The 24,372-nt window shown below is 51.4% G+C and overlaps 2 protein-coding genes across 3 annotated transcripts in view; one reads left to right on the top strand and one right to left on the bottom strand.

The window, feature by feature from the left end:
• DAAM2 (dishevelled associated activator of morphogenesis 2) overlaps positions 1–24,372 on the top strand; it is a 710,965-nt gene that overhangs the window by 51,390 nt on the left and 635,203 nt on the right. The window lies entirely within an intron of this gene.
• KCNK5 (potassium two pore domain channel subfamily K member 5) overlaps positions 12,226–24,372 on the bottom strand; it is a 37,461-nt gene continuing 25,314 nt past the window's right edge. Inside the window, exons 2-6 of one of the 2 annotated variants that reach the window (XM_073224162.1) lie at positions 19,779–19,830; positions 18,587–18,698; positions 17,337–17,503; positions 16,866–17,034; positions 12,226–14,967 (exon numbers count right to left, since the gene is read on the bottom strand). In XM_073224162.1, coding sequence (XP_073080263.1) covers positions 14,102–14,967; positions 16,866–17,034; positions 17,337–17,503; positions 18,587–18,620 — 1,236 coding nt within the window. In that variant the 5' untranslated portion in view covers positions 18,621–18,698; positions 19,779–19,830 and the 3' untranslated portion in view covers positions 12,226–14,101. The remainder of the gene's footprint in view (positions 14,968–16,865; positions 17,035–17,336; positions 17,504–18,586; positions 18,699–19,778; positions 19,831–24,372) is intronic. The other variant, XM_017659824.3, reaches the window with a different exon arrangement.

Genomic DNA, 24,372 nt, shown 5'->3' with positions numbered 1-24,372 from the left:
GTGGGAATGAGGGCAGAGTGAGGGGCACATAAGGGTCTTCGGTGTCTATAGGCTTTTGTAAGGGTTGATCCTTATGCCTCTATTGGTCAAGGCCCTGTGAGTGTCAAGGAACCCACTAGTTATAAAAGGTGAGGTTCAATGTAAGGATATAGTTCTCAAGAGTTAACAAGGCCTGTCCAGCCCCTCCTTTCTACCTCTCATCCTGTGTCTGCTCCAACCCCATATTTCTCTCTGCACACCTTCTTCCTCTCCCAACTCTCTGACTCACACATGATCCCAAATACCTGCCACCACTTCCAAGCCTCCATGACTGCACAGCTCAGCTCCCCACAGCTCACTATCTCAGTCTCTCAAAATCCTAATTTCAGGTGCCTAGTCAGGTCATCTCACTGGTCAGTCTGGATTCGGGTTTCCTCCCCTAGTCCAGTCAGCTTTGCCCAGATTGGTTACATGATTCAGAGATGGCTACGTGGGCTGTCCCATCTTCAGGAAGGCTGTGGGTAGGGAAAGCACTCCAGAAATACTCACTACACTCATCACCTTTCTCTCCATCCTACACCACTTTCATCCACAGATTCCTCCAGCAAATATTTATCAAGCCACTTCAGAAAGGGCACTGGGAGTTTAAAGTTAGAAGCACCATGCTTAGATTTGTGATTTGGGGCAAGGTAATGCCCCACTATGAGTCTCCAGTTCGTCCTTTGTAAAATGAAGTGGGTAATGTTTCAACTAGATTGGAGGTTCTTAACCCTGGGAGAATATTAGAATCATCTAGGGAGTTTTAAAATAAAATTCTGATAGCTGGCCTCACCCCCTTCCTTGACAAAGATTCTGATTTTATTGGTTTGAGTAGTATCTGGGTGACATACTTTAGAAAGATTCAGTGATTCAAATATGCAGCCACGGCTGAGAGCCATTGGACTAAAATCTAATCATTAGATGATTACAAATATTCATTGGGTAAAAGGGTACTTGGTTTACAATAGTAGGTGCTCAATAGACTCTCCTTGAAGGAATGAATTCCTTTTAGCTGTAACATTCTGTTCCAAGTTGACAGACAGGTTTTGGGGTACTGGGGAGCTCCAGTAGGACCAAATTAAAAAGTCTGCTCAGAACCAGCGGCAGCAAGGCTCTGTAGGAAAGGCCCATCCAGTCAGGGCTCTTTGGAGACGGACCAAGCTGGATTCTCTGACTGTTGGTACCTACGGCTGCTGTGGGGCCTGGGAGGCTAGAGGCCTGCCCTGCGGTGGGGATGAGATTGTGGGGGTCCCAAAGCTAACACCAGATCTTGCATTCACCTGCAATGTGACCTCCAAGTCAATGAACTACCAGATTTTCATATGTAAGAAAGGAATACATAGTTCTCCTTCACTAGGTTGTTGGAGGACTGGGGGAGACAAAGGATTGGAAAGCACTAGAGGAATGTAAAGAATTCATTATATGAGTCCTAATCTCAGGTAAATCCCAAGTGTATCACTGCTCAAAGTCTCCCTGAAGGTGCAGTCAAGACAGGGCAGTAAACTGTCAGTGTCTAACCTGGAAAATGATAGTTGTCCAGTCATTGTTTTCCCCGGATCTTCAAGGAGTCATGGTTCAGAGATTCCAGGGTGAAGGTCATGACAATAGTGTGCCTACTCCCATCCTGGAGAGTGGCGGGGAGTGATGCCGTGTGCCTCCCATGCTAGCCTTTAGGTTGGTTATACTCCCTCGGAGGCCCGACAGAGTAAGTGACTTGCTCTAGGTCACACAGGTCAGAGAAGGCTGAGCCTGGAATTTTAGGCAGCCTAAGAACAGTCCCTATCCTACCCTCTCAGCGGGAAGATGGGACAGACACCCAACAAAGCAGCTAGAGAACAAGCCAGAGCCACGGATGGGAAGCTACCTGCCAGGTAGAGAAGAAAACTTGGGAGGGGCAGGAAATGCTTGGAGAATCTTTCCAGAAGCTTAGTCCAGAGACAGGCCACCCAGTGGACCAGGGGCATGAAGAAATGACATATCATTAACTACTGTCTTAGGATGGCTCTCCTGGAATGGCAGGTCAGGGTCCTTGGGGTTGAAGACTGGGGATGTTACAATGAGGGCTCCTTCCAGGGTAAGAACCAGAGACCCTTCAGCTAGCTCAAGGGAAAAGAACTGTTATCCCACCTACCCCCATGACTCATAGGTTCCCATTGTTTCCATACCCCTGCCACTCTCCCACCATGGGGGGTGGGTGCTGATGTGGGGGGTGGCAGGATTCAGCAGGTGATGGCAGGGAAATCTAGAGGCGGGACCAGAGCCTCCCTGTGGAGGCTGTCTTCTGGAAGGCTGTCTTGTCTGTAGCGTTCATTCTTGTCTCTGCATTTTTCTGTCTTTCTGTTTCCTTGCTCCCTCTCCCTCTGGCTTCCTGCTGTGTGCGTGCACAGGCCCTGGCCCCTCAGCCTTTCTCTGCAGATCTCCTCTGTTCCCCTCCTCTACAGTCTGAACTTGAGTGTACTTCCTTCTTCCTCATACTAGGGTGGCAGCCTGGACAGTGCACCCCACGGACCTGCAACTACAGGCAACATAATTGGCTAGAGAACCCAGGTGCTGCCTCTGAAATCCATCGCCAGGCCTATGCTCAGACCACGGTTCTGTTCCAGCCAGTGCCTGAACAGAGCCTGGTACCAATGTAGTCTGTTCCCAGGAGACCCAGGACGTGTCTGAGCCAAGCCTCCCTTAGCCTGCATGGCAGTCTAGGGTGTTTCTGCCTGACCCCACCTCCCTCTTAGTCACTCAGGGTTGGACTTGCCTCATGGTCAGGTGGTGCTCCCAGCCTGCTGCCTCCTCTAATACAGTCCTTTCTGGTTTAATCCAGCTGTAACATCTGCTTGTGGAGAACCCAGACACACTGCAGGCCCAGTGGGTCATTCAGGGTCCCCCATCCCAACCTGACTCTCCTTCTGCCTCCGACCACTAACACACACCCAGAGTATGAGAGTGGAAGACAACAGAGAGGAACCTCCTCCCTAGGCCCCCTTGTAAAATGCCCCCAACAGAGCCTGTCACAAAGTAGGTGGTCAGCAAAAAGTTGTAGTTGTTAGAGGGCTCACCACATACACCCAACGGCTGCATGCCCAGTGGCCTGTAGGACACTGTCTGCCCTGAGGTGGGTGCCATACTGCAGCTGGCTCACAGCTGCTGGGAGGATTCTGGGGTGGGATCAAGGGGCACTGGACTTCTGCAGCATCCATTTCTGGGGCCATGGACATCCTGTGTGGAATCACCTCTTCCCTTGCACTGGGGGCAGGGGATTTCTGTAAGGCCCTGACTCCCTCCTGTGTTGGCTTGCATCAGGCATAGGATCCTGTGGGTCAGTCCATGATTTTACTCAGCAAAACTGTGTCTTGCAGCCTTAGGCTGGATCCTAATGCCGTTGCCAGACCTAGTGTTTACCAAGAGGGTCTCTCCTTTAGTTATAATGACACCCAGGGGATGGGGACCTGGCTGAAGCCACTGTGCAGTTCTCCAGAATTCAAGGCAGCTCCTGACAACTCCAGCTTGGAAGGTCTGAGAACTCCAGATGAAGGCAGAAATGCCTTCTACACAAGGCCTGTGTTCCCCTTTCTGCCTCCAGTTTGGAGCATAATCCAAGAGCTTCCACGTATATATGTGGGACAGGTGCATATGTAACCTGCCCACCTGTTACCCTCATGGTCAGCTCCCATAGTCAGGGCCGTGATTCCTCACCCCTAGTCAGCGATAGTCTGAGGGGCCCAAGGGGTGCAAGTAACACTATATGAATTACGTTCCCCCTGAGCCCCAGGCATTTTTTGCTCCTTTCCAAGGTGGGGAAAACCTCACTGCCCCCCCACCAACCATCCCACCCAGTCTCCTTAGCCAGTCCAGAAGGCAGTCAGTGCCATGATGTGCTTGTAAATGTTCAACATCTGGTTCTCTGGGGAGGGAAGAGCACTAATTTGTAGTGTTTGCTCATTCCTGTGGTATAAATATTCTCATTATGGCTGATGTGAAGCTACCAACACTGTGTCATAAAACATGAAGTGGGGAAAAGAAATGCAGTAGATAACATTCTATAATATTTCCACCATATACCTGCAATAGATGCAAATACCTCAAAGACATAGATAATGGTAACATATTATTAGGAAATGATGAGTTTTGAGTATTTATTACCTTCATTTTAATATGATTTATGTTTTTATACTCTATTTTTAATACAAACAGCTTATAAAATTTCTGAAACTCTAACCATTGGTTCTCATGAGCCAGTATAAACAGGTCCCAGGCCACTGGGTCAGAACCCTTCCCCAGAGCAAACTACTGAATGTGGGCATACGAGGGGATAGAGAGACAGAGAGAGGGTCTGACCACCTGGTCTGCTCCTCATTTTCCTTCCTCAGTCACCATCAGGTGTTTGAGGCCATCTGAGAGAGATTCAACAAATAGAGGTCATTCGAATGGAAAGGAGTGTGATGTTAACACCCCAAACAGCATCTGCAGGCCAAAGCTGCAGGTGAAGGAATCAAAGAATGGGGAGGAAGTTTTCCATAAGTGGAGGTAAACACAGATCTCAACGCAGAATGGAAACACCGGCACGGATGGGTTGGCAGGGAATGCCTGAAACGCAGGGATCTGACCCCTGAGATCTCCAGCCAGGTATTTCCAGAACCTGGGGATTTCTGAGGCTTTACCTTAGGCTTTGTAAGTCAGACTCTCCTGAGGTGGAGCCCAAGAATCCCCTGGTGGTTTCTGAGTGGTCCCTGCAGGGCTGGGGTCTGTTGATTGGTTTGCATCCCTGGTCTTACAGATAAGGGCAGCTGGGAGTTGTGGCCAGGGACACCCTCTCTGGGCACCTGGGCCATACAACAGGAGAGCCTGGCTTCTCCAGGCTCCTATGGCAGTTCATAGCACAGGTTGTAAGTTCACAGCTTAGAAACCAGGCTATGCCTCCAGCTGTGTGACTTTGGGCAAATTACACAACTGCTCTGAGCCTCAGCTTCCAAATGGGGATAATAATACTGACTTTACAGTGCTGGGGGTCAGTGAAAATGTGGGTAAAGTGTCCTGGTCAGTGCCTTTATCTAATAAGGATATGGCAAACGCGGCTATTTAGGTCAAACTCCTAAATGGTAGCAGACCCCACACCTCCCAGTAGTATTTAAACACAGCAGATAGGACTAGAGACCCCAAGGGAGAAGGGACTGATATCTGGAAGGTAAAAAATGTTGATCTTATGAAAGGAGTTGGAAGACCTGAAGGCATTTGGTCTCAGCTGTGCTGCTTCTTCTAAGAGTTTTATTTCAGGGTAGTAAATGCCATTTATGCCCCATGTCCCAGTCCCTTGGCCCACTTTGGAGGTCAGCTCAGCTGAGGTTCACTGTGCCTTGGTGTCCCTCTGTTGTCCTACGTCAGCGCTTTCTCAGAAGCCCGTCCAAGGTCCCTGAGCTCAGGGCCAGGCCAGCCCATGTTCCCGTCTTCAATTGCTGTGTAACAAACTGCCCCAAAATGTAGAGGTTTAAGACAACATCATTTCTTTGCCCACGGTTCTGCAGTTTGGGGAATGCCTGGCCTCTGCTCCACACGGCCTCAGCTGGGACTGGAACGTCCAAGATGACGTCCAGCAGGGCAGATTCCCTCGCAGTGTGGCTTCTCCACGTGGCTAGCTTGGTTCTTCACGGCATGGATCTCAATGTACTTGTATTTCTTTCATTTCAGCTGATTTTCCCAAAACCACAAAAGCAGAAGAAGCTGCCAGCTTCTTAACACACAGGTTCAGGAAGCACTCAAGTTCACTTTCACAGTACAGTTGATCCTTGAACAATTCAGGGGTTGGGGGCACCAACCCCCGTGCAGTCAAAAATCCACATATAACCTTTGGCTTCTCAGAAACTTAACTACAAATAGCCTACTGTTGACCAGAAGCCTTACAGATAATGTAAACTGTTGGTTAACACTTATTTGTATGTTATCTCTGTATTATGTACTATATTCTTACAATAACGTAAGCTAGGGAAAAGAAATGTTAAGAAAATCATAAAGAAGAGAAAACACATTTATAGTACTGTACTGTATTTATTGAAACTGTAAGTTTATGCTTTCTGTTCACAAGATGAGTCATATGTCAGTACCTACATCAATATTTTCTTATATGGTACCAAACATTGCACATTATACATATTACTAACACTAGACATCAAAAGTGAAAGGATAATGTGAAACATAAATTCATATTTATAGGTATAATGATTCATGCATTGATAACTAAGAAGCAGCAATATGATTGATTTATGGTCTCCTAGTGTAACCAATATGATTGCCTCACAGTAGCCTGGCTTATACACTAATGAATGAGTTGTTAGAAAATATTTATGGTACATAATATTACAGTCATGTTCATAATACAGTATCAGAAACATTATTATATTAAAAAAAACACCATTTACCTCTTTATGATAGGCTGATATGCAGTTTCTCCAGTTGTGAGGGAAGCATACTGCACAGTAATTCTTTAAAAGCAAAGCTATAAAATAGTGAGAAGATGATCCCATAATTAATTTCATATTAAATATCACTCACCTTGTGCTTTTGTCAGCATAGGCTATCCACTTCCATACAAGTTGTAGACATGATGTTCTTCTACGTGATGAATACTTCGGTGATGATAATGATGGTGACACAAAAACCCTCACACGTGTGAAAACCTAAGTATAATAACCACACTGTGATTAGGTTTTTGCATGAAAACACACATACACTGCAGAGAAGTTGACTAACTGTATGGCATGATGATTATTTACTACTCATTAAGAAGAGGTGGTCACCATAAAGGTCTGCATCCTCGTCTTCACAATGTGGGCTGAGGAGGAGGCGGGTGGTCTTGCTGTCTCCGGGGAGGCAGAGGCCAAAGGGGAGGCGGGAGATGTAGGCACACTCAGTATAACGTTGTGGAAACACGTCGTAACTTCTGCCTGACTTCTTGCTTTTTCATTTCTCTAAGAATGTTTCTATATGGCGCCAGTCCTTCCTCCACCATTCGCTTTCATTTCAGTGCCCATACCAAAGAAAGGTCCATGTCATAAAAGAAGTCAAAAGCAGCCTTGAATAACTGAAACCCTCCTTCAGACTGTCTGATGTCAATTCGTTTTCTGGCCCTGCTTCTTCTCCATCATCCCCCTCATCTTCTGGCCCTGATTTGGAAGCACTCACCCCATCAAGTCATCATCTCTTCATTCCCCTGGTGTGGCGTCTATCAGCTCTTGAATTTCTCCAAGATCCATATCTTGAAACCCTTTACCCCTACTTCTTATTTATTTATTTATTTTCTGTGGCCATATCCACAATCTCTTTCATGATTTTCTTGATTGGCTCTGTTGTAAATCCTGTGAAGTCACGTACAACATCTGGATGGTTTTCTCCAGCAGGAATTTATTGTTTTGGGCTTGATGGCTTTCAAGATCTTTTGTAAAATAACAATGGCATTTTCAATGGCGTAATCTTCCCAGAATTTCATGATGTTCTATCGAGGTTCTCTTCCATCGTGTTGACAGTCTGTTCCATAAAGTACTGTGTAATGAGCCTTAAAGGTCCTTAGGACTCCCAATCTAGAGGCTGAATTAGAGAAATTGTGTTTGGGGCCAAGCAGACCACTTCAACACCTTTGGTATGGAACTTATGGGGTCCTGCAAGGCCAGGGGTATTGTCCAATATCAACAGGACTTTAAAGGACAGACTCTTACTGGCAAGGTATTTCCTGACTTCAGGACAAAGCATAGATGGAACCAATCCAGAAAAAGTGTTCTTTTTGTCCAAGCTTTCTTTTTGTCCAACTAGAAGACTAGCAGCTGGTGTTTATCTTTTCCCTTCAAGGCTCAGGGGTTAGCAGCTTTATAGATGAGGGCAGTCCTGATCATAAACCCGACTGCATTTGCACAAAACAGGAGAGTTAACCTATCCCTTCCTCCCTTAGATCTGGTGCTCACTTCTCTTCCTTACTAATAAATGCTTCTTGTGGCATTTTTGTCCAGAATAGGGCAAAACAGTCCCGGAGCCTGCCCACATGCAAGGGGAATAAACTCCACATCTTGCTGGGGGGCGGCAGGGAGTAGCAAGATCTCACTTTACCAATAAGAATGTGGGATTGGAGAGATGGTGGTGGCCATCTTTGGACAATAATCTGCCACTTGTAGCCCATAGGGGAGCAAGGTGGGGATTAATGCCCCTAGGGCCATCCTTAAGCAATGAGGGTGAAAACTGGTGGATAAATAAAGGTCTCCTGTCCTTCTGAGGGACAATTCGAAGGAGTATTTGGCAGGTTCCTCAGGGGATCCCCAGCAGGACTGAGCCCCAATTGCCCAAGTGAAACTAGTCCCACACCTCAGCAATGTGCTGAGCCTTTTGCTCTTTCCTCATCTTCATCATTGATTCCCTTTCTGCTACTTCCTCCAACCAGCTCCTGGTTCTGGTCTTAGACTTTGCTCTCTTGGGAAAACAAGCCAAGGCACTCAGTTTCCTCATTTGAAAAAGACCCTTAAATTGGGCTATAAAACATTGCAGCTGGCTCCTAGGGTTGTTGAGCAATACTGCAGGAATGGATGTGAAAGGGCCTTGTAAACTGGGTGGCTGGGAGCAAAGGTGAGGGGTCACTATCAGCAGAGGTATCCCAGGGAAGCTTGGGGACTTGGAGTCTGCTGGGTGGGGTGGCCCTGTCCCGCAGGTCATCAGTCAGTGGTGGCTGGGCTGCCTTGGGGATGGTGAGAGGTGAGGACAGCAAGATGTGTGGAGACATGAAAAGGGCTGCAGACAGAGGTGTCTCCTGGAGTGTGGAGAAAGGTATTCTGTGTCCCTGTCCTGCCCACTAGATTCGAGTGACTTGGCACAATTAGGTGACTCACCAGGCCACCACAGCCTGCAACAAGGTCCCCAAGATCATCCACCCGGCTTTGCTGGGACTCGCCCTTGTGGAATGAGCCTTGTCCCCTAATTTGGCCTCTGCCCAGGAAGAGAGGGACTCAATTGCCAGTGGGAGGATTCAGGACTCTGGTTCATTCACCCTCCATTGAGTAAACACTGAAAAGTTGAGCCCTTCTCCACCGCGGGCATGGTGGTAGGGATCCAGAGGTGAGCAAGGCCCTCCCAGCTCTCTCTGAGGCCCCCAGTTAGGGCAGGTACAAGAGCCCAGGAGATAGGCAACTTGAACAGCATCATAGCAGCCCGACTTGCTGAGAGGAACTCTGGGCACAGAGGAGGGACATCTGACCCAGAATCTGGGGGAAGGGGGGCAGGTAATTGTGGAGCTCTTCTCAGGTAAGCCGCTGGCCACCTTTATCTCAACAGGTCCCAGGACTTAGCCAGGATTGAGGAAGAGCATATTCCAGGCAAAGGAAATGGCAAGGGCAAAGATGGGGTGGCCTGGCTCATTTGACAAATTCACTGTGGCTGGAGCCCAGGAAGAGGTGGAGTTGGGTGGAAGATGGGACTGGAGAATGACAGAGCCAGGAAGTGTGAAGGGAGCCCCCGAGGAGCTTAAAATGGGAGACCAAGGGGGTCAGATCTGAGTTTGGGAGGCATTCCTCTGGTGGCAGTGATGCAGTGAGGTAGTCGAGGTGGTGTATTCGTGGCAGGAAGGCCCCTAAAGGGTCTCATGCATTCGCTTAACAGATGTCTGTGGAGCCCCTACAAGGTGCCAGGCCTGTGCTGTTGTGGGGACCCAGGCGAGGAACCGTAGCGGCCTGGATGGTGGCCAGGAGAGAGGGATTAGGGGCAGAGGTCTTAGGAGGCATTCTCACTGTGTTGCACAAACACGTGCTGGCAATTCACAAACTGGCGTCTGGCTCCTGGACCCATTGTGTATGGATTTGGAAACTGGGGACTTGTTATTTCAGGGGCGGAGAGCTGATGGGCAGGGCTGAGCCTAAACTCCAGTCCAGTGGTCCTAGAGAAGAGTAGCCATGCCTGGAGACTCCGCCCAGAGCACCACAGCCCAGCCTGCCTCTGCCTCAGCCTCAAGAAAACTCCAGAGTGACCGTGGCTGAGGATAAGCTTGACTGGCCCCTTTCAGTAAGGGGGTGGCCCAGACATTCTGGTTTCTTTCTGCCAATCCTGGCATGTAGCTAGGTGGCCCAGGCAGGACCCGGGGTTTATGCTCTTTCTCTCTTTCTGGGCTCCTCTCCTCTCGGATTGCAGACTCTCTGAAGGCAGAACTCTCCATCAGACGGTGAGCTTTCTGAGGATGTCCCCCAACATCAGATTAAGAACCTCCAGTGGGTAGAATGAGGAATGGGAATGCAAGTCAGGAAATCTGTAGGCTGCCGTTTGATAAGTTTGAATTTGTGAAAAATCCTACAATTTGCCTCAGTCTCTCCATTTGGAAAATGGGGTTAATAATACCTGTTGTGAAGATTAAAAGACATAAAGATAGAAGAGACAAGATTAAGAGCCTTGGGAGACATGAACAAGACATAAGTAGGAGGCACAGGCCACGAAGAACAGCCAGAAATGAGAGCAAAGGGAGCCAGGCCATAAGCTCCACTAAAGGGGAGATTTTTGTCCATTTTACACACTTGTTTTCCAAGGGCCCAGGAACAGGGCAGGAAGGCTTTGGGGAAGTAGCAGGGGAGGGCCAGGGGCTGGGGGCTGCAGGGAGTGGGCCCCTGGAGAGGGACTGTCTGCCCTGGAACCCGTGGATCTCCGGGGTGGAACAAATGTACCCATGGGCTGCAGGTGCCACTGGCTCGGGTTATGAATGTGGCATCAGCAAGGGGATTTCCCTGCCAGCGTCCTCTCCCTCCACCCAGCCCACTTCTACCATGTCCTGACAGCTCATGGGTGCAGCGATGTGAGATCTCACTGACCCCGACCACCTGCATGGTGACCCTCTTCTGCTCTGGATCCCGCAGCAACCTGGGCCTCCTGGGCGCTGCCCGCTGCTCCAGCTGCCGCCCTCCCCTCCCATTTCCAGGCCTTTTACTCAGGTATCTCCTAACTAATCTTAGCCACAGTGGCCCAAGACCACACCTCCAGCCCAATCTTTTGTTTGTGCTTTGTCATCTGTGAGCACAGGTCTGTGTAGCTGTGCCTTGGAAAACTCATACTTTCCAAGCCTTCACCTCCTTAAACTGGAAAGGGGGCCAAATAAACTGCTAAAACCCATTTTTGTCAAAGGGCTTTGGGAAATGGTGGAGGCCTAGATAGAGTGCTTAGTGTGATGGAATTGTTATCTGGAGGCTAGAAGGGGCCAAAAGCAAACCAAGAGAACCTGGGGCCTGTGGACGGGTGGGTGGGTGGGGAGAAGTTTTGGCATAGGGTATCAAGTGTAGAACGGCTGGTATTTTAAACCCATACATGATCCTTTGGGAACACATCCATGCCTTCATGAAAAAGGTGGTTGACTCCTGAATTCGAAGAACTTCTAATTTTTCCCAACGACTCAACATTTTGACTAATGGCCTCTGTGGTGTGGGGTAAGGGGCCCTGAAGTTGTTGTAAGAGAGGCCAATCTCCAAACACTTGAGACCATGAAGCCCGGCAGATTCTCCCTTTAAATGGATGCAGCTGGGCCCAACTGAGCCTCATGACCCTTCTCATAGCTTCTCCAGGCCACAGTGCCCGCCCCTTGAGCACAAAGGCCTGGTCTCTGGCCCACCTGCTTGGAGATGGGGGCCCTTCCACAGCCAGGCGCGCCAAGCCCAGACTCTTCCCCCTCCCGCCCTGGTGGCCATGGGAACAGCCCTGGGAGCAGGGTTGCACGGGTTTGAATGCATCTCTCTGCCTGTTTTCTTGGCTATAAAATGGGGTGTGATACCCACCTCACAGGGCTGTTCCAAGATCAAATGAGTTCTCAAACTCATCTGAGATCAAATGAACTCATGTTTAATGAGTATGAGGCATGTGGACGGTGTCTGGCAGACTGGGTGACGTGGTTTGTCAAGATCACCCCGCCTTTCTCCTGCTCCTGACTCCTTGCTGGTTCTCAGACCCCCTTCTTTAATGTTCCCCCCTGATCCTCATTTGGACCCATCTACTGTCACCTCCTCCAAGAGGCCTGTCCTGACCACCTCATCTTAAGTAGCCTGCCCCTCTTCTACATCCTTACCTCTTTCATGTTTTCCTCCCTTGAGACCCCCTAATTCACCTCGTGGCCCTCAGGCTGTCCTCAGTCCTCTGCCCCCATCCCCCCCAGGCTGGCCCCCCACCTTGCCTCTCCCCCCACCCCCCAACCCCCAGGCCAGGACACATCAGGCTGGCTTGTCCATCTCATGTTTTATTGTAAAAATGTAAAATAAATTATATTTGACATCATTGCCACTATGTACATACAGCGTGTGCAATACAATGAGGGCTGGCGACACCCCAGCAAGGTGGGGTGAGCAAACTACAATGAGCTCATTGAAACATTTCACAGAAAACTAGAAGGTCACTGTCCTTCTCACCCTGTGGTGGGGCCACCGTATTCCCCTGGGTACAGTATGGGGGGTGGGGGGTAGACATACCCGCCTATCACCGTCTTCACATGTCGGGGTGGGGCTCTGGCCCATTTGGCCCCACAGTACTGGGGACAGGCTGTGAGGCACAGCAGGGGTTGGGGGTCAAGGGTGATCACTCACTTCTGCCCAGCATCAGTTGCCTGCGACAGATGCCCCTCCCCAGCTCTGCTGGCCTGCCGCTCAGTGCCCTTGCCCCCTGTGTGTGGGGTCTTGGTCCAGGTCACCAAGGAGGGCCTAGCTGAGCTGGGGGCAGGAGGAATACTGACCAGCCTGCGCCCCAGGACCCTGCTCTCTTACCTCCTCTCCCCTCTGGCTCTGAAGCTAAAAAGATGTCAGGTATATAAAAACAGCAGTTTCTTCTGAAAAAAAAAAACAAAACAAAACAAAACTCGGGGCTGAGTGGGCCAGCCCTAGGGTGTGCATCATGGGGACCCCATGGCTCCGCCAGCCCCTCACAAGGCAATCTGGGTACAGCTTCACATTATCTTTTTGTTCCTTCCATTGCAAATTCTTTCCTTTCTTAAACACAGATAGACGTACACACACACACACGCATGTGCGCACAGACACAAATGACACACAGTGGCCAGAGGGAGGAGCTTGATTCATGTATTTGGCCATCCCCATTATGAACCAAGAGCCAAGAGCAACCTGGCCTCCTGCTGCAGGAAGCTAGGAGGGGTTAGGAGCTTCGAGGTCCTCTTTCTGGGCTTAGGGAGTGAGAAGACAGCGAGACAGGAGGTGGGGACAGAATGGTCCAGAGCTGAGCTCACTCCTGCCAGCTCCAGAAGCCCCAGCCTCGTGGCCATGGCCTGCTACGCTCTCTTCTAACACTTCCTGGGCAGGCAGAAGGTCTGTCTGCCATCGCTTGGCCAAAGGGTGTCTAAGACAGAAAATTGGGCTCTGGGCTAGACTGGGTCCAGTAATTTTACAAAGGCTAGGACCCTGGGCCACACAGAATTGCTACGGGTCCTATGTACAGGGAATGTTTAGCAAGCACCCTTTATCTCCTCTCCCTTCCTCTAGGCTGCCTCTTCTCTACTGAGATTTGCAGTAGGGGCCTGACAGTCAGGCAGAAGAGGTGGTTTGGGGGAGGGTTAAATGCAGGCCCTGCTACTACTGAGGCACTCAAGTGCCCCGCATCCCACACCGCAGCTGTCCCCTCTGCAAAGCAGGACCCAGGGCTCACATTGCCCTCTTTCCCTTTCCAAAATGCCCAGCTCAGTACCAGGCACACAGAAGGAGCTCATTAATACTTGTAAACCGGCTAAAGAGAACCACGTGACATTCTCAACCGAGTGACAGGCAAAGACCTGGGCAGGAGCAGGCCTCCTTGGGGGTCAGTCCTGCCAAACCACACACACCTTTGAACCAGCAGACACATCAGTGGTGCTCAGGACAGATGCCTCCCACTGCCAAGGTGCCCCTGCAGCGGGAGAGCAGGCCCTGTCCTGGGTGTGTGCCATGTTTAACCAGTAGCATCTAGCTGGAGGGGATGGAAGGTAAGGAAGGCCCTTGGCCCCCCACTCCCAGTTTCCGGGCTGTCTCCCACCAGGAGCTGGGCTCCCAGTCATAGTAGGATGCCCCAGGACGAGGGAGACAGAAGCCAGAAGGTGGGGTGGGGAGCCGGCCCCTCCTCACGTGCCTGTAGGGCCACCTGGCTTATTATACTCGTTCATTAGCTGCTCGTAAGGCACAGAGAGCTCTGACTCGGTGCTGGTGAAGGTGGACTCATCTGAGGAGGGGACCTCGCCCTGGTTCAGGGGTGCCTCAGCCTCAGCACCTTCCTGTGGCCTTTCCTCCCCAGCCAGGTTGTCCTCCAATGAGGACTTGGACGTTTCCTCATCTGAGAGGCCAGGCTCCTCGCTCACGAAGGTGATGCCGGTGTTCTGGAAGATGAGAGGGTGGTAGTCCTGCGTGTCCCACGGCTCACCCTCCTCACTGATTCGGTCCAGCTGGTTAATGAACACCTCAGGGGTCGGAGAGCTATCCTTGGGGGGCCCAGCCCTGGCCTCCTCCCGGGGGGCCCTCGACATATGGCCTTTGCTCCTCAGTGTCTGAGATACCTCCTCCAGGCTGGGCACCCGGTTCTTGGAGTAGACCACCAGTGGGGGCAGGGAGGTGGGGAGGGCTGGCAGCCCAGCCCCCTGAGGCCCTAGCCCTGGTGCTGGGACCCTGTCCCCACCGCCGCTTGTCTTCATTGCCTTTTTGCCAATCTGTTTGATGAGGTCATTGTAGGTCTCCTCCTTCTTGGATAGGAAGCTGAAGATGTTGATGTCCTTGGATGCTGTGCGCCCGGCCACCTGCAAGGCCTTCTTAGAGTGTGGGGAGCTCTCGAAGGACTCCTTCCGCCGTCGCCGCCGCTTCTTGATGGCTTTGTGGACCTCCACAAACATGCTCACCTTCCAGTTGACGAAGAGGGACAGCCAGGCCAGGCCCAAGTAGATCCAGAGCTCCACGAAGTAGCGGTACAGGGCATGGTAGTTGGCGCTGGGGTTCACACCTGAGGACAGGACAGGAAGCCAGTGGGTCAGCAGGGACCCAGAAACATGCAAAGGCCCCAAGCGGCGTTATCTGAGAATAGACATGGCCCCCAGACACCCTGGGGTCACGCTGTGTAAGAAAGGAGGCCTGTTCTAGAAGGACCTGGACCTTGGCCCAGGCACTCACAGCCCTGTCACAGTCCCCAGCCCACCTGAGCCTCAGTTTCCTAGACCACCAAATGTTAGGAGAGTGGCTTCCTAGGGTAGGGACGCTCAAGGGGGTGGGGCCTTGGGGAGGCTGTTAATGGAGCTAATGCTCAGGGCAGGATATAGTTCCTCAATGTTTGCCTTCCCATCATTCATACCTGCTGTTCTGTGCCCTTTGTTTGGTGTATGTCTTGGTACAGTTAAAACCAGGACAGAAATTAAATGAGGGGCAGCTGTCATCCTCACTGCTGGGGAGAGACTCTCTGGATGAACATGAAGGGGGCTGTGGCTGGGCTCAGAGGTCTGTGAGCACTGCCCCCACCCGGAAATATTCTGGACAGCTTGCTTCTCCTTCGTGAGGACTGGCCTGCCTCCTGTGGCCTGGGTTTCCTGCTGCTGAGCCCTGCTCCGAGGAGGCCGCCCAGGTTGCCCCACGCAGCTCGGGCTGCTCTTCTGCACTCCAAGAGTATCTGAGATTTCTTGTTTGACTTTACACTCTAGGGATGTTGATATGTATTATTACATACTCACTATCCTGTCCCCTGGCCTCCCAACTCGGAGAAACTTAGAAAAGGGATTGTAGGAAGGGGACTTGCCCCAGAGTGGGGCTCCTTCCGGGCAAGGACGGTACCTCCCTTACCAAATTAGAGGTTCCGTGAAGGCAGGGGCTGTGTCTCCCCCTGCAGACACAAGGTACGTTTGAGGGGTGCCACCAATCTTGCCCAGGGCTCTTTGTCACAAGCAGGGTATGATGACAGGGCACACATGGAGATAGCCGGGTGCTAGCGTCAGCTCCCTCGTTTGATTTGCCGCTGCCCTGTCAGGAGGGAGCTATTTTTTTTTTCTTTTTTTTTTTAACACCAGTTTTACAAATGAAGAAACTGTGGCAGAGGTTTGGGTTCTAGGGAGAGCTGAGAGAGAATGATTAAATATACTCTGTACTTCCCCAACACAAAGGCTTCTCCTTGGCCTGCTCAGGGCGCCTTACACAATGATAGTGTTGTGCCCCTGTCTAAATTTATCTCCCAAGACAGCAGGCCTAGATCTGCCAGGCTCAGAGAAGTGACAGGGCTCTCTGTCCTAGGCCCCCCGCCCCCCTGCACTCCCCCACTTACAATGCAGCAGGAGGGTGGTGCCCTCCCCCCGCCCCCCGGGGCAGGGGCTGAGTTCAGCTGGGCAGGGGGGTCAGGACAGCCAACAGGGTGTCAAGATGCAGAGCCAAGAGGCTGTTCAGGCCACAGGTGCACGTCTAAGAGTGGCTGGGGCCAGACAGACAAGTCGGCCGCAGAGTCTTATCACCTGCCTTGATTAATTAGGGGAGGAGCGGAGGGAGGGTCCGGCCGGCTGAGGGGGCAGGGCAGTTTAGGAGGCCTTTCTTGTCTTTAACCTGCTTGGGGCAAGAGTAAAGTTTCGGGCCTCTAGAGAGCCAAGCCTCCAGGACGGCTCCCTCAGCTCCTGCGAATGAACCTAAGCTTGGGAGACAGGGGGAAAGAGGAGAGGAAGAGATCAGACCCTAAACACGAAGAAGAGAGGAGGCAGAAAAAGCCACAGCCCAGGAAAGGGAAGTCGAATCTTACGCAATTACACTGTGATTCCCTCTTGCATCTGGCAGGGTGGGGTCAGGGCCCCAATGGCCAGTTGTACTGAAAACGGGAGAAGTGGAAAAAGAGAAGTGGAGAGGCCCAGGCAGAGGGCGAGGGGCAGGACTCACCGGCCACAAAGTCGCCGAAGCCGATAGTGGAGATGGTGATGAAGGAGTAGTAGAGGCCCTCGATGTAGTCCCACTCCTCAGTCACCATGAACACGAAGGGTGGGATCACCAGGTGCACCAGGACGCCCCACACGATGAAGATGGCCGTGCACGTGATCTGAGCCTTCCGCTGGTGGGGTGGGGTGGGGGACCAAGTCAGGCAATAGTGGAGACTGTGGAAACCCAGCAGGGCACCCAGAATGCCAGGGAAGCAACCAGATGGGAGGCCAGCGGGGTACCACCCCTGGCTGGAGGCTCACCACCAGAAGAAGAAGCAGGGAGGGTGTTCCCAGCCTGACCCAGGAGGACAGGGGACTCTGAAACCACCCATTTGCCATCTGTTCTAGCACCTTCTGTCTACTTCTTAGACCCCTCCCATGCTCCTCACCAGGGTACCTCCAGCCCACCCATCACCACGGGTTGGGGACGTACCAGGCTAACGCCTCTTCTGGTGAGGAACTGGCCCAATCTCTTGGCACGTCCCCCGAAAAACTTGCCCAGTGCACTGATCCACGTCAGGCAGAGTGGCACCCCGAAGAGACCATAGAAGACACAGAAGAGGCGCCCAGCAGGGGTCTTGGGGGCCACATTGCCATAGCCTGAGAAAGAAGAGAGTTAAGTCAACAAAGTCACAGTGGTTGTGATGGACCCAGATTCAGAGTGCCCCCTGCCTCCAGCACACACACACGCACGAGCGCAGCTTAAGGGAAGGTCATCCTCTAAGATAACATGATATTGCTCTACTATCCATACTTAAGAAATTAAATTTCCCTTGCTCACATGATGAGCAAGTCTTCCAGTGGTCTGTCTGGCCTCACCATGTAAATCAGAAACAGCCTTCTCTGGGTAGACACCCCAGTGGCACTGTGGCGGACGGTCTCCCAAGATGGCCATTCCCTTCTTACGTAAGCATGCTGCTGCTCACATCAAGCTGGTATCGAATGCCCCTCCCTCTGAACCTGCACCTCCTAGTGACTTGCTCGGCCACAGAATGCAGCACAGTGACACTGGGTACGCAGGGCCTAAGAAGCTCTGCTGGCTCCCCCCTTGATCTCCTGAAGTGCTCGCTTTGGGGATTCTCCCTCTTGGAACCCAGTTGCCATACTGTGAGATGCCTAAGGCATTGTGGGTTCATTCCCAGCTGAGCTCCCAGCCAACAGCCTGCATTAACTATCAAACATGTGATGGAAGAAGCCACCTTGGATGCCTAGCCAGTTGGGCTCTTGGATGACCCCCATCCCAGCTACTATGGCTGCCACCACATTAGAGACCTCAAGCAAGAACCAGCTAGCCGAACCCAGTCACCCCACAGAATGGCCAGAGAATAAGCAGCTGTGTTTTAAGCCACTAGCTTCTGGGTGGTTGGTTATGTAGCCATGGATAATCAGAATAGATACCCAGTTTGGTGAGCAAGCAGGGTTGAGTTTGTGCAGTGAGCAACCTGTTCAACCTCGGGCACAGCTCTGGCTATCAGCCTGTGTCATCTGTGCTCCCAGAGCCCAAGTCAGGACTCCTGGAAAACAGTCTCCCAGGCAGGGCTAGTCACCAGGGACTTACTAAATTCCCAAGAAAATATCACAAGGACTACAACTGGCCTGAGTTTACCCCTGACAAAGCCAGGTGACCAGAGCTGGATTCTTATGAAGTTCTGCGGAGGTAGGGCCCGGTCCCCGCAGACTTACCAATTGTAGTGATGACCGTGGCGGCAAAAATCATTGCATTGGGCCAATTCCAGTTGTTGAAGGTCTGGTTCCCAGTGATGGCCACACCCTGGCCTGCAGCATCAGATACTACCTAAAAAGAGACACAAAAAAAGTCAGAGAGAGGGCCAGACGTACACCTTCTATGTGCCAGCACTGTATGAAACTCCTTATAAACATGCTTATTAGATCATCATAATATCAAGGTGGCAGTTATTGTCTCCACTTAATAGACGAGGACTGATTTTATTTTATTTTTTATTTCGGTATCATTAATATACAATCACATGAGCAACACTGGTTACTAGACTCCCCCCATTATCAAGTCCCCACCACATACCCCATTGCAGTCACTGTCCATCAGCATAGTAAGATGCTACAGAATCACTACTTGTCTTCTCTGTGTCCTCATGTCCCACCCAACATTATGTGTGCTAATTGTAATGCCTCTTATTCCCCTTATCCCTCCCTTCCCACCCACCCTTCCTTACTCTTTCCCTTTGGTAACTGTAGGAATCATTTTATGTTTCTGAAAGGATCAGAGAGGTTAAGCTATTTGCCCAATGTCACATAGCTGGCAGAATATTAACCTAGGTGAGGTGATTTGGCTCCAAAGTCCATCCTTTCACTGAGTCAGCGCTTCTCAAACTTACTAGCATGCACCAGAATCACTTGGAGAGCTTGTGAAATACAGACTGCCAAGCTCCACCCCTAGAGTTTGATTCAGTAGGTCTGAGAAGAGGCCAGAGAATCTGCATTTCCAACAAGTTTATGGGTGACACTGATGCTGCTGGTCCCAGGACAGCACTCTGAGAACAGCTGCCCTAGAGCATTTTGCCTCTCAAAGAAGGCAGATGGGAAGCAGACCCAGGAGGGCCCTGTGCCCTACCCAGCTCTCCACAGAGCAGTGCTCTACTGCAGGGCTGGCCTGGGAGGCACCATAGACACCCTTCATGCCCACTGTTAGGGCACCTGCTGGCGTCAGCTCAGCACTCTCTTACATCTGCCATCCCTGGATGTACACATCAGCTGGCTTCCTGTTCCCCACGCCTAGGACTCTATCCTCTCCCCACAGATTCCCATGACGTCCCTTCTTTGGGTCCCTTTCTCTCTGCCCTGGGTTGAGTAATTTCAAGGTCAGGGCCAGGACAGATCATCAGAACATGGAGTGTACCTTTCAGGGTGCCTCAAAATCGTGCTCTCAGTCCCCAGAGAATTCTCAGCAACTGTGGGAAACAGGCAAGAAGTCACCTGGGAAAATCTACTAGGAGGCTTCATGAGAGGCCTTATCTATCCCAGGAATACTGAAAATTGCCGAACCTGTTCCCACCTGACCAGAATAAGCCTCTACCCCAACCCACCAATGGCAGGCCTGGACCCCAGAAGAAGGCTCACAGGAAAGGGCCAGCATTGGCTCTAAATCTTGGGTTCCAGTTCTGTCCCTAAGCAGGACCCCAGGATGGGCCATCCAGCCCAGGGTCTAGGAATTCAGCCAATTTCCCTACAAAAATCAACCCTAGGACCAAGGGAAGACAGGGGACTTGAGGGACAAAAGCAGGAGGGAGATGGAAAAACCTATTGCTCCAACCCACCTGTGGCACGCCTGGAGTTTGATGAGAAAAAAGGGAAAAGGAGGGTTGTTCTGGAGGAATGTGCAGTTTGCAGGAGCAGCAGCAGGCCCATGTAAACGGATCTGCAGACTCTAGAAAGAATTTTTCCATGATGACATGCTCATCTGACAGTCCATCAAACCCCATCACCCGCTGCCCTGCCTCCTCGGGACACTGCCAGAGCATCTTTCCGCAGGCCGGGCAGCAGCAAAGTGGCCGGGAAAGAAGACTGCCTTCAACCCTGCCCTCAGAGAGCCGGCTGTCTGGTGGCCAAGCACTTACCTGTAAAAGCGCCAGGACATTTAGATCCTAACAGGCCAACAGGAGAGTGAAAACAAACACGAAGGCCCATCCCAAAGGTTTTCTACCAAATTCAGTCTAGGCTCAAAGCAGGAGAATGAGGAAGTACCAGGGCGTTGAGCATTAACGTTAAACAGATGGCAGAGAAAAGCAGACCCACTCAGCTTCCTTTGGCCTCAGCCTTTGTTATCTCAGATATCATCTTAGAGTGGAAAAGGTAGAGCTAAATTGTCAGGGAGCACAGGCCCAGACAGAGGAGAGCACACTCGCACCTCGAAGAGGGACTCGCGCCACTGACCAGGCAAAGACGCGTTTGGGTGCCACGTCTGGTCATCCCTGTGGAATCTCAGGGAACAGGGAAGATGTCAGAAGACAAGCTGTCCTGTTCTCACTCCAACAAAAAGGGTGGGTTCTTGGAACTCAAACCTGAACTCTTGCAGATGTCTAAATAGGGACAGCAGAATGTTTGGCACTTTCAGAAGAGGAAGTAAGTGGTGGGCACTAGAAGCCAGCACTGGTTCACCAAGAACAAGTCATGCTCAGCTAAGTGCATCTCCCTCTCCACAGGGACTGCAGAGCCTTGAAGTTTGGTGGAATGCAGTAAATCTAGATTTCAGCAAGACAGCTGAACAGATGGGTTTAAAGATAATCATTTGGACAAGACAGAGAGATGGAGGGTAGAGCTGGGATTAATTTGGAACCATTTAAAGGCAGATAAACAACCCTAAGAAGTATTGATCATTATCAACCTGGTCTGAGGGCTCCACTATCATGCCAAAGGCCTGGACTCTTTAATACTTTCATCAACAACGCAGTAAGGACTGAGATAGCTGGCCAAAGCATGCAAAACCGGGGACAAGGCTGGGAAGGGAAGACAGCTAACACACTGTGATGGCAGTTGGGACTCAGAATCATCTGGACTGGAAAAATGGGTCCAAACTAATAAGATATGACTTTTTAAAAAATTTTCATGTCATACCCTTTGGCTTAGAAAAGAGCAGTTCCCTAAGGGAAAAGTCTTAGGGTTTCAGCTGACCATAAACCAAACACAAGGGGCGGCGGTCAAAAGAAAAGTAAACACAATCTCACGCCGTGTCAAACACCTTATCTTTTCCGGGCTGGGAGGTAACAAGCCCACTGTTCTCTGCAACGTAAGTCACCCATGGGGCATGGAGCACCCTGTTCTGTTCCGGGTGTCAGACTTCATGCAATATGCTAGTTAACTGAGGGTGCAGGTCCAGGAGGGACCAGCAGTGGCTTTTTTGAACGAGCTCCCTCAGAAAGGGCCACCCTTGGCAGTAATCCATTTCTGACAACGGTTACATGTTTAGACCAAGGGCGACCCCGCACATCAGGGATGGTGAAGGTGCGGCCGGAATAGCCCTTCTCAGTGGGGTGTTAGCGCCTTTTGGAAGTGTTCGGAAATGCTGCCTGACTAGGGGTGATGGTGGGGTGCTGTATGTACCAGGCACTGTTCCAGAAACCAGGACAGAACAGCAAAGGGACAAAATCCATTCTGTCCCACACCTCTGTTCTAGTGGATGATGGGGGTGCTGCTGGCCTTAAGTGATCAGGGACCAGAAAGGGTAAATGCCCAGCGTGTCACAGGACAGCCTCCCCAGCCCCCTGACTATGACAATGCAGCTCCCACTGAAAATCATTTAGTAAGTGCTAAGGAGGCACCCAACGTAGGAGCTGGCAAAACAGAGTAACCAGAGACGGCCATTTGGTTTGGAGCTTCAAGGCAGAGAAGCTGGGCCCCCTGCTTTTTACCTCACTGACGGTGTGCCCTTTGGGGCACAGCCCGTGCCACAGCCCTGTGGCCTCCATTACCTCTCCACGTCACCCAGAAAGCAGCAGGCAAAGGGGGCATTCTGCAAGGCCCCAAGCCCCCTAGGGCCAGAAGCACCACCAAGCCCTACAACCATCAGTGACAGGAGCTATGCCTACTGGACAGGCCATCAGACAGGCTGAGAGAGGGTTAAGTGGCAGAACTGGTCTAGGTTCTAGACTATCCAGTTGCATGTCAGCCCGGCCCCCACCACCTCCCTCCCTTTACTGCTCTCCTTGGCCCTGGGCACCCCCAGCACCCCTTGTTATTGCCTCCTCACTGCCCACAGGTCCCAAGCAGCTGGTCTGGGAATTGGCTTGGCTCTATCGCAATGCTGGGGAGAGAAGTAGGATTTTAGTGCGGCTGTAGGTGAGACACCCCTTGCTGGGGCACATATATTTATCTACAGCCTAGCTGGTTCTTCCTGCAGCTTGGCCAGGCATCACTTGACAGGTGAGGAAAGCTAGGCTTGGGGAGCAGAGGTCCGATGGGAATGTGTGGTGCTGCTGTGCTCTGGCCAAGACGCCTCACTGGTATGGCTGGGGTCACGCAGGAGGAGGGGGTAGCTCCCCAGAGCAGAGAGGCTGGCCCAAGACAGAGGTCATCTCCAGGTTAGGGGAAGGGGCATGCAGAAGCCAGGCCAACACCCTGTCGGACAACACTGCGTCTGTCCCCGGGGTTAGAGCAACAGCTTTCGCAGGAGGCAGTGGCCCCTGTTCACTTGCAGGATTCTTTAACTTGGCTCCCAAGTTCATACAAGACAATATTTTCATTTTCCACATAACCCAGGAGAGTGATGGGAGAGGGGATCCTGCACACTGCCCAGGCCCGGCTCTTGACTGGGGAAAGCACAGCGCCCCCCACCAGCCCCATCGTCCTCATTATAAAGCAGTTGCAATTTTTTTGAGGGCTTACTATGCACCAAGTGTTGTGCTAAGCACTTTACATGCCCTTAACTCACTTACTGAGGACAGAATCCTGCTGGGAAGATACCATGATTTTTTCCATATTCAAATGAGGAGTTAAGGCTTAGAGAAATTATACTTACTAGTAGCTTAAGGGTAAAATGCTGAAACAATGAAGCCAGGAGAAGCCTGGCCGTCTGGGTCCCAGCCACTGTAATCCTGCCCTCTTCCCACGAAGGCCACAGGAAGGAGGCTCGCGCATACTTCCACCCCTTTGCACCAGCTGAAAAAACAGTGCCCTAAAACCAGTCCATCCACTCTGGCCTGAGCTCAGCATTTCTAGCCGGCCCAGGGCGGGGTACGGGCGACTTTCATGCCCCTTGCCTCATCCATGAGATCTGGGTTCCCGACAGCAGCTCCTCCCCCAGGCAGCTAGGGCTCCCCATGCAGAGGCAGCCTCTAGGCTCCCCTTCCAGGAGAGCTGCGTCCTGACTGAGCGCGTGGTTCCAGGAAGGTCACATCCAGGACATGGGACATGATGCCTACCTTCAGACACGGGCAAGTGGGGCTGAGGTTAGGCCTTCATGGGGGCGGCAGCTATCTGGCACCCCCAGAGCTACTCCCACCCTGCCTCCAGCTCCTCAAGCAGGCAGCACACAGGGATCACAGAGCTCCTTCCTGCTGTGCAAGAGGTGGATTTAAGGATCCTTCTTGATGCCAGCCGCCATTGGCCCACAGATCTTGGAGGCATACAAGCTGAATGTCCTCTACATCCCTGGCTGCGTTCATCCTTGATTCATTCCACCTAAGCTCACCTGGTCCCTCTGGCCTTGGAAAGTGAAATAAGGCTAGCCGTCGTATGTGCACATACTTGGCACTAGAGGAAGAACCTCGGGCATCGCTCTCACCTAGCCCTCCCAGCCACCTTGGGAGGTGGGCGGGACACGGTTTATTAATTCTTATTTCTTAGCTTATAACAGTTGATATCTGAATAGTAGCTGATATCAGGGCACTTACTGTATGACAAGCACCGATCAATGCACTTCAAATCACCCAGCTCACTGCATCTTTACAACCCCATAATGTAGCTACTATTACCCCCATTTACAGATAGGGAGAAGG

This window comes from Manis javanica, chromosome 16 (genome assembly GCF_040802235.1).
Source record: "Manis javanica isolate MJ-LG chromosome 16, MJ_LKY, whole genome shotgun sequence".
Taxonomy (NCBI): domain Eukaryota; kingdom Metazoa; phylum Chordata; class Mammalia; order Pholidota; family Manidae; genus Manis; species Manis javanica.
This window is presented reverse-complemented; position numbering and strand designations above follow the sequence as displayed.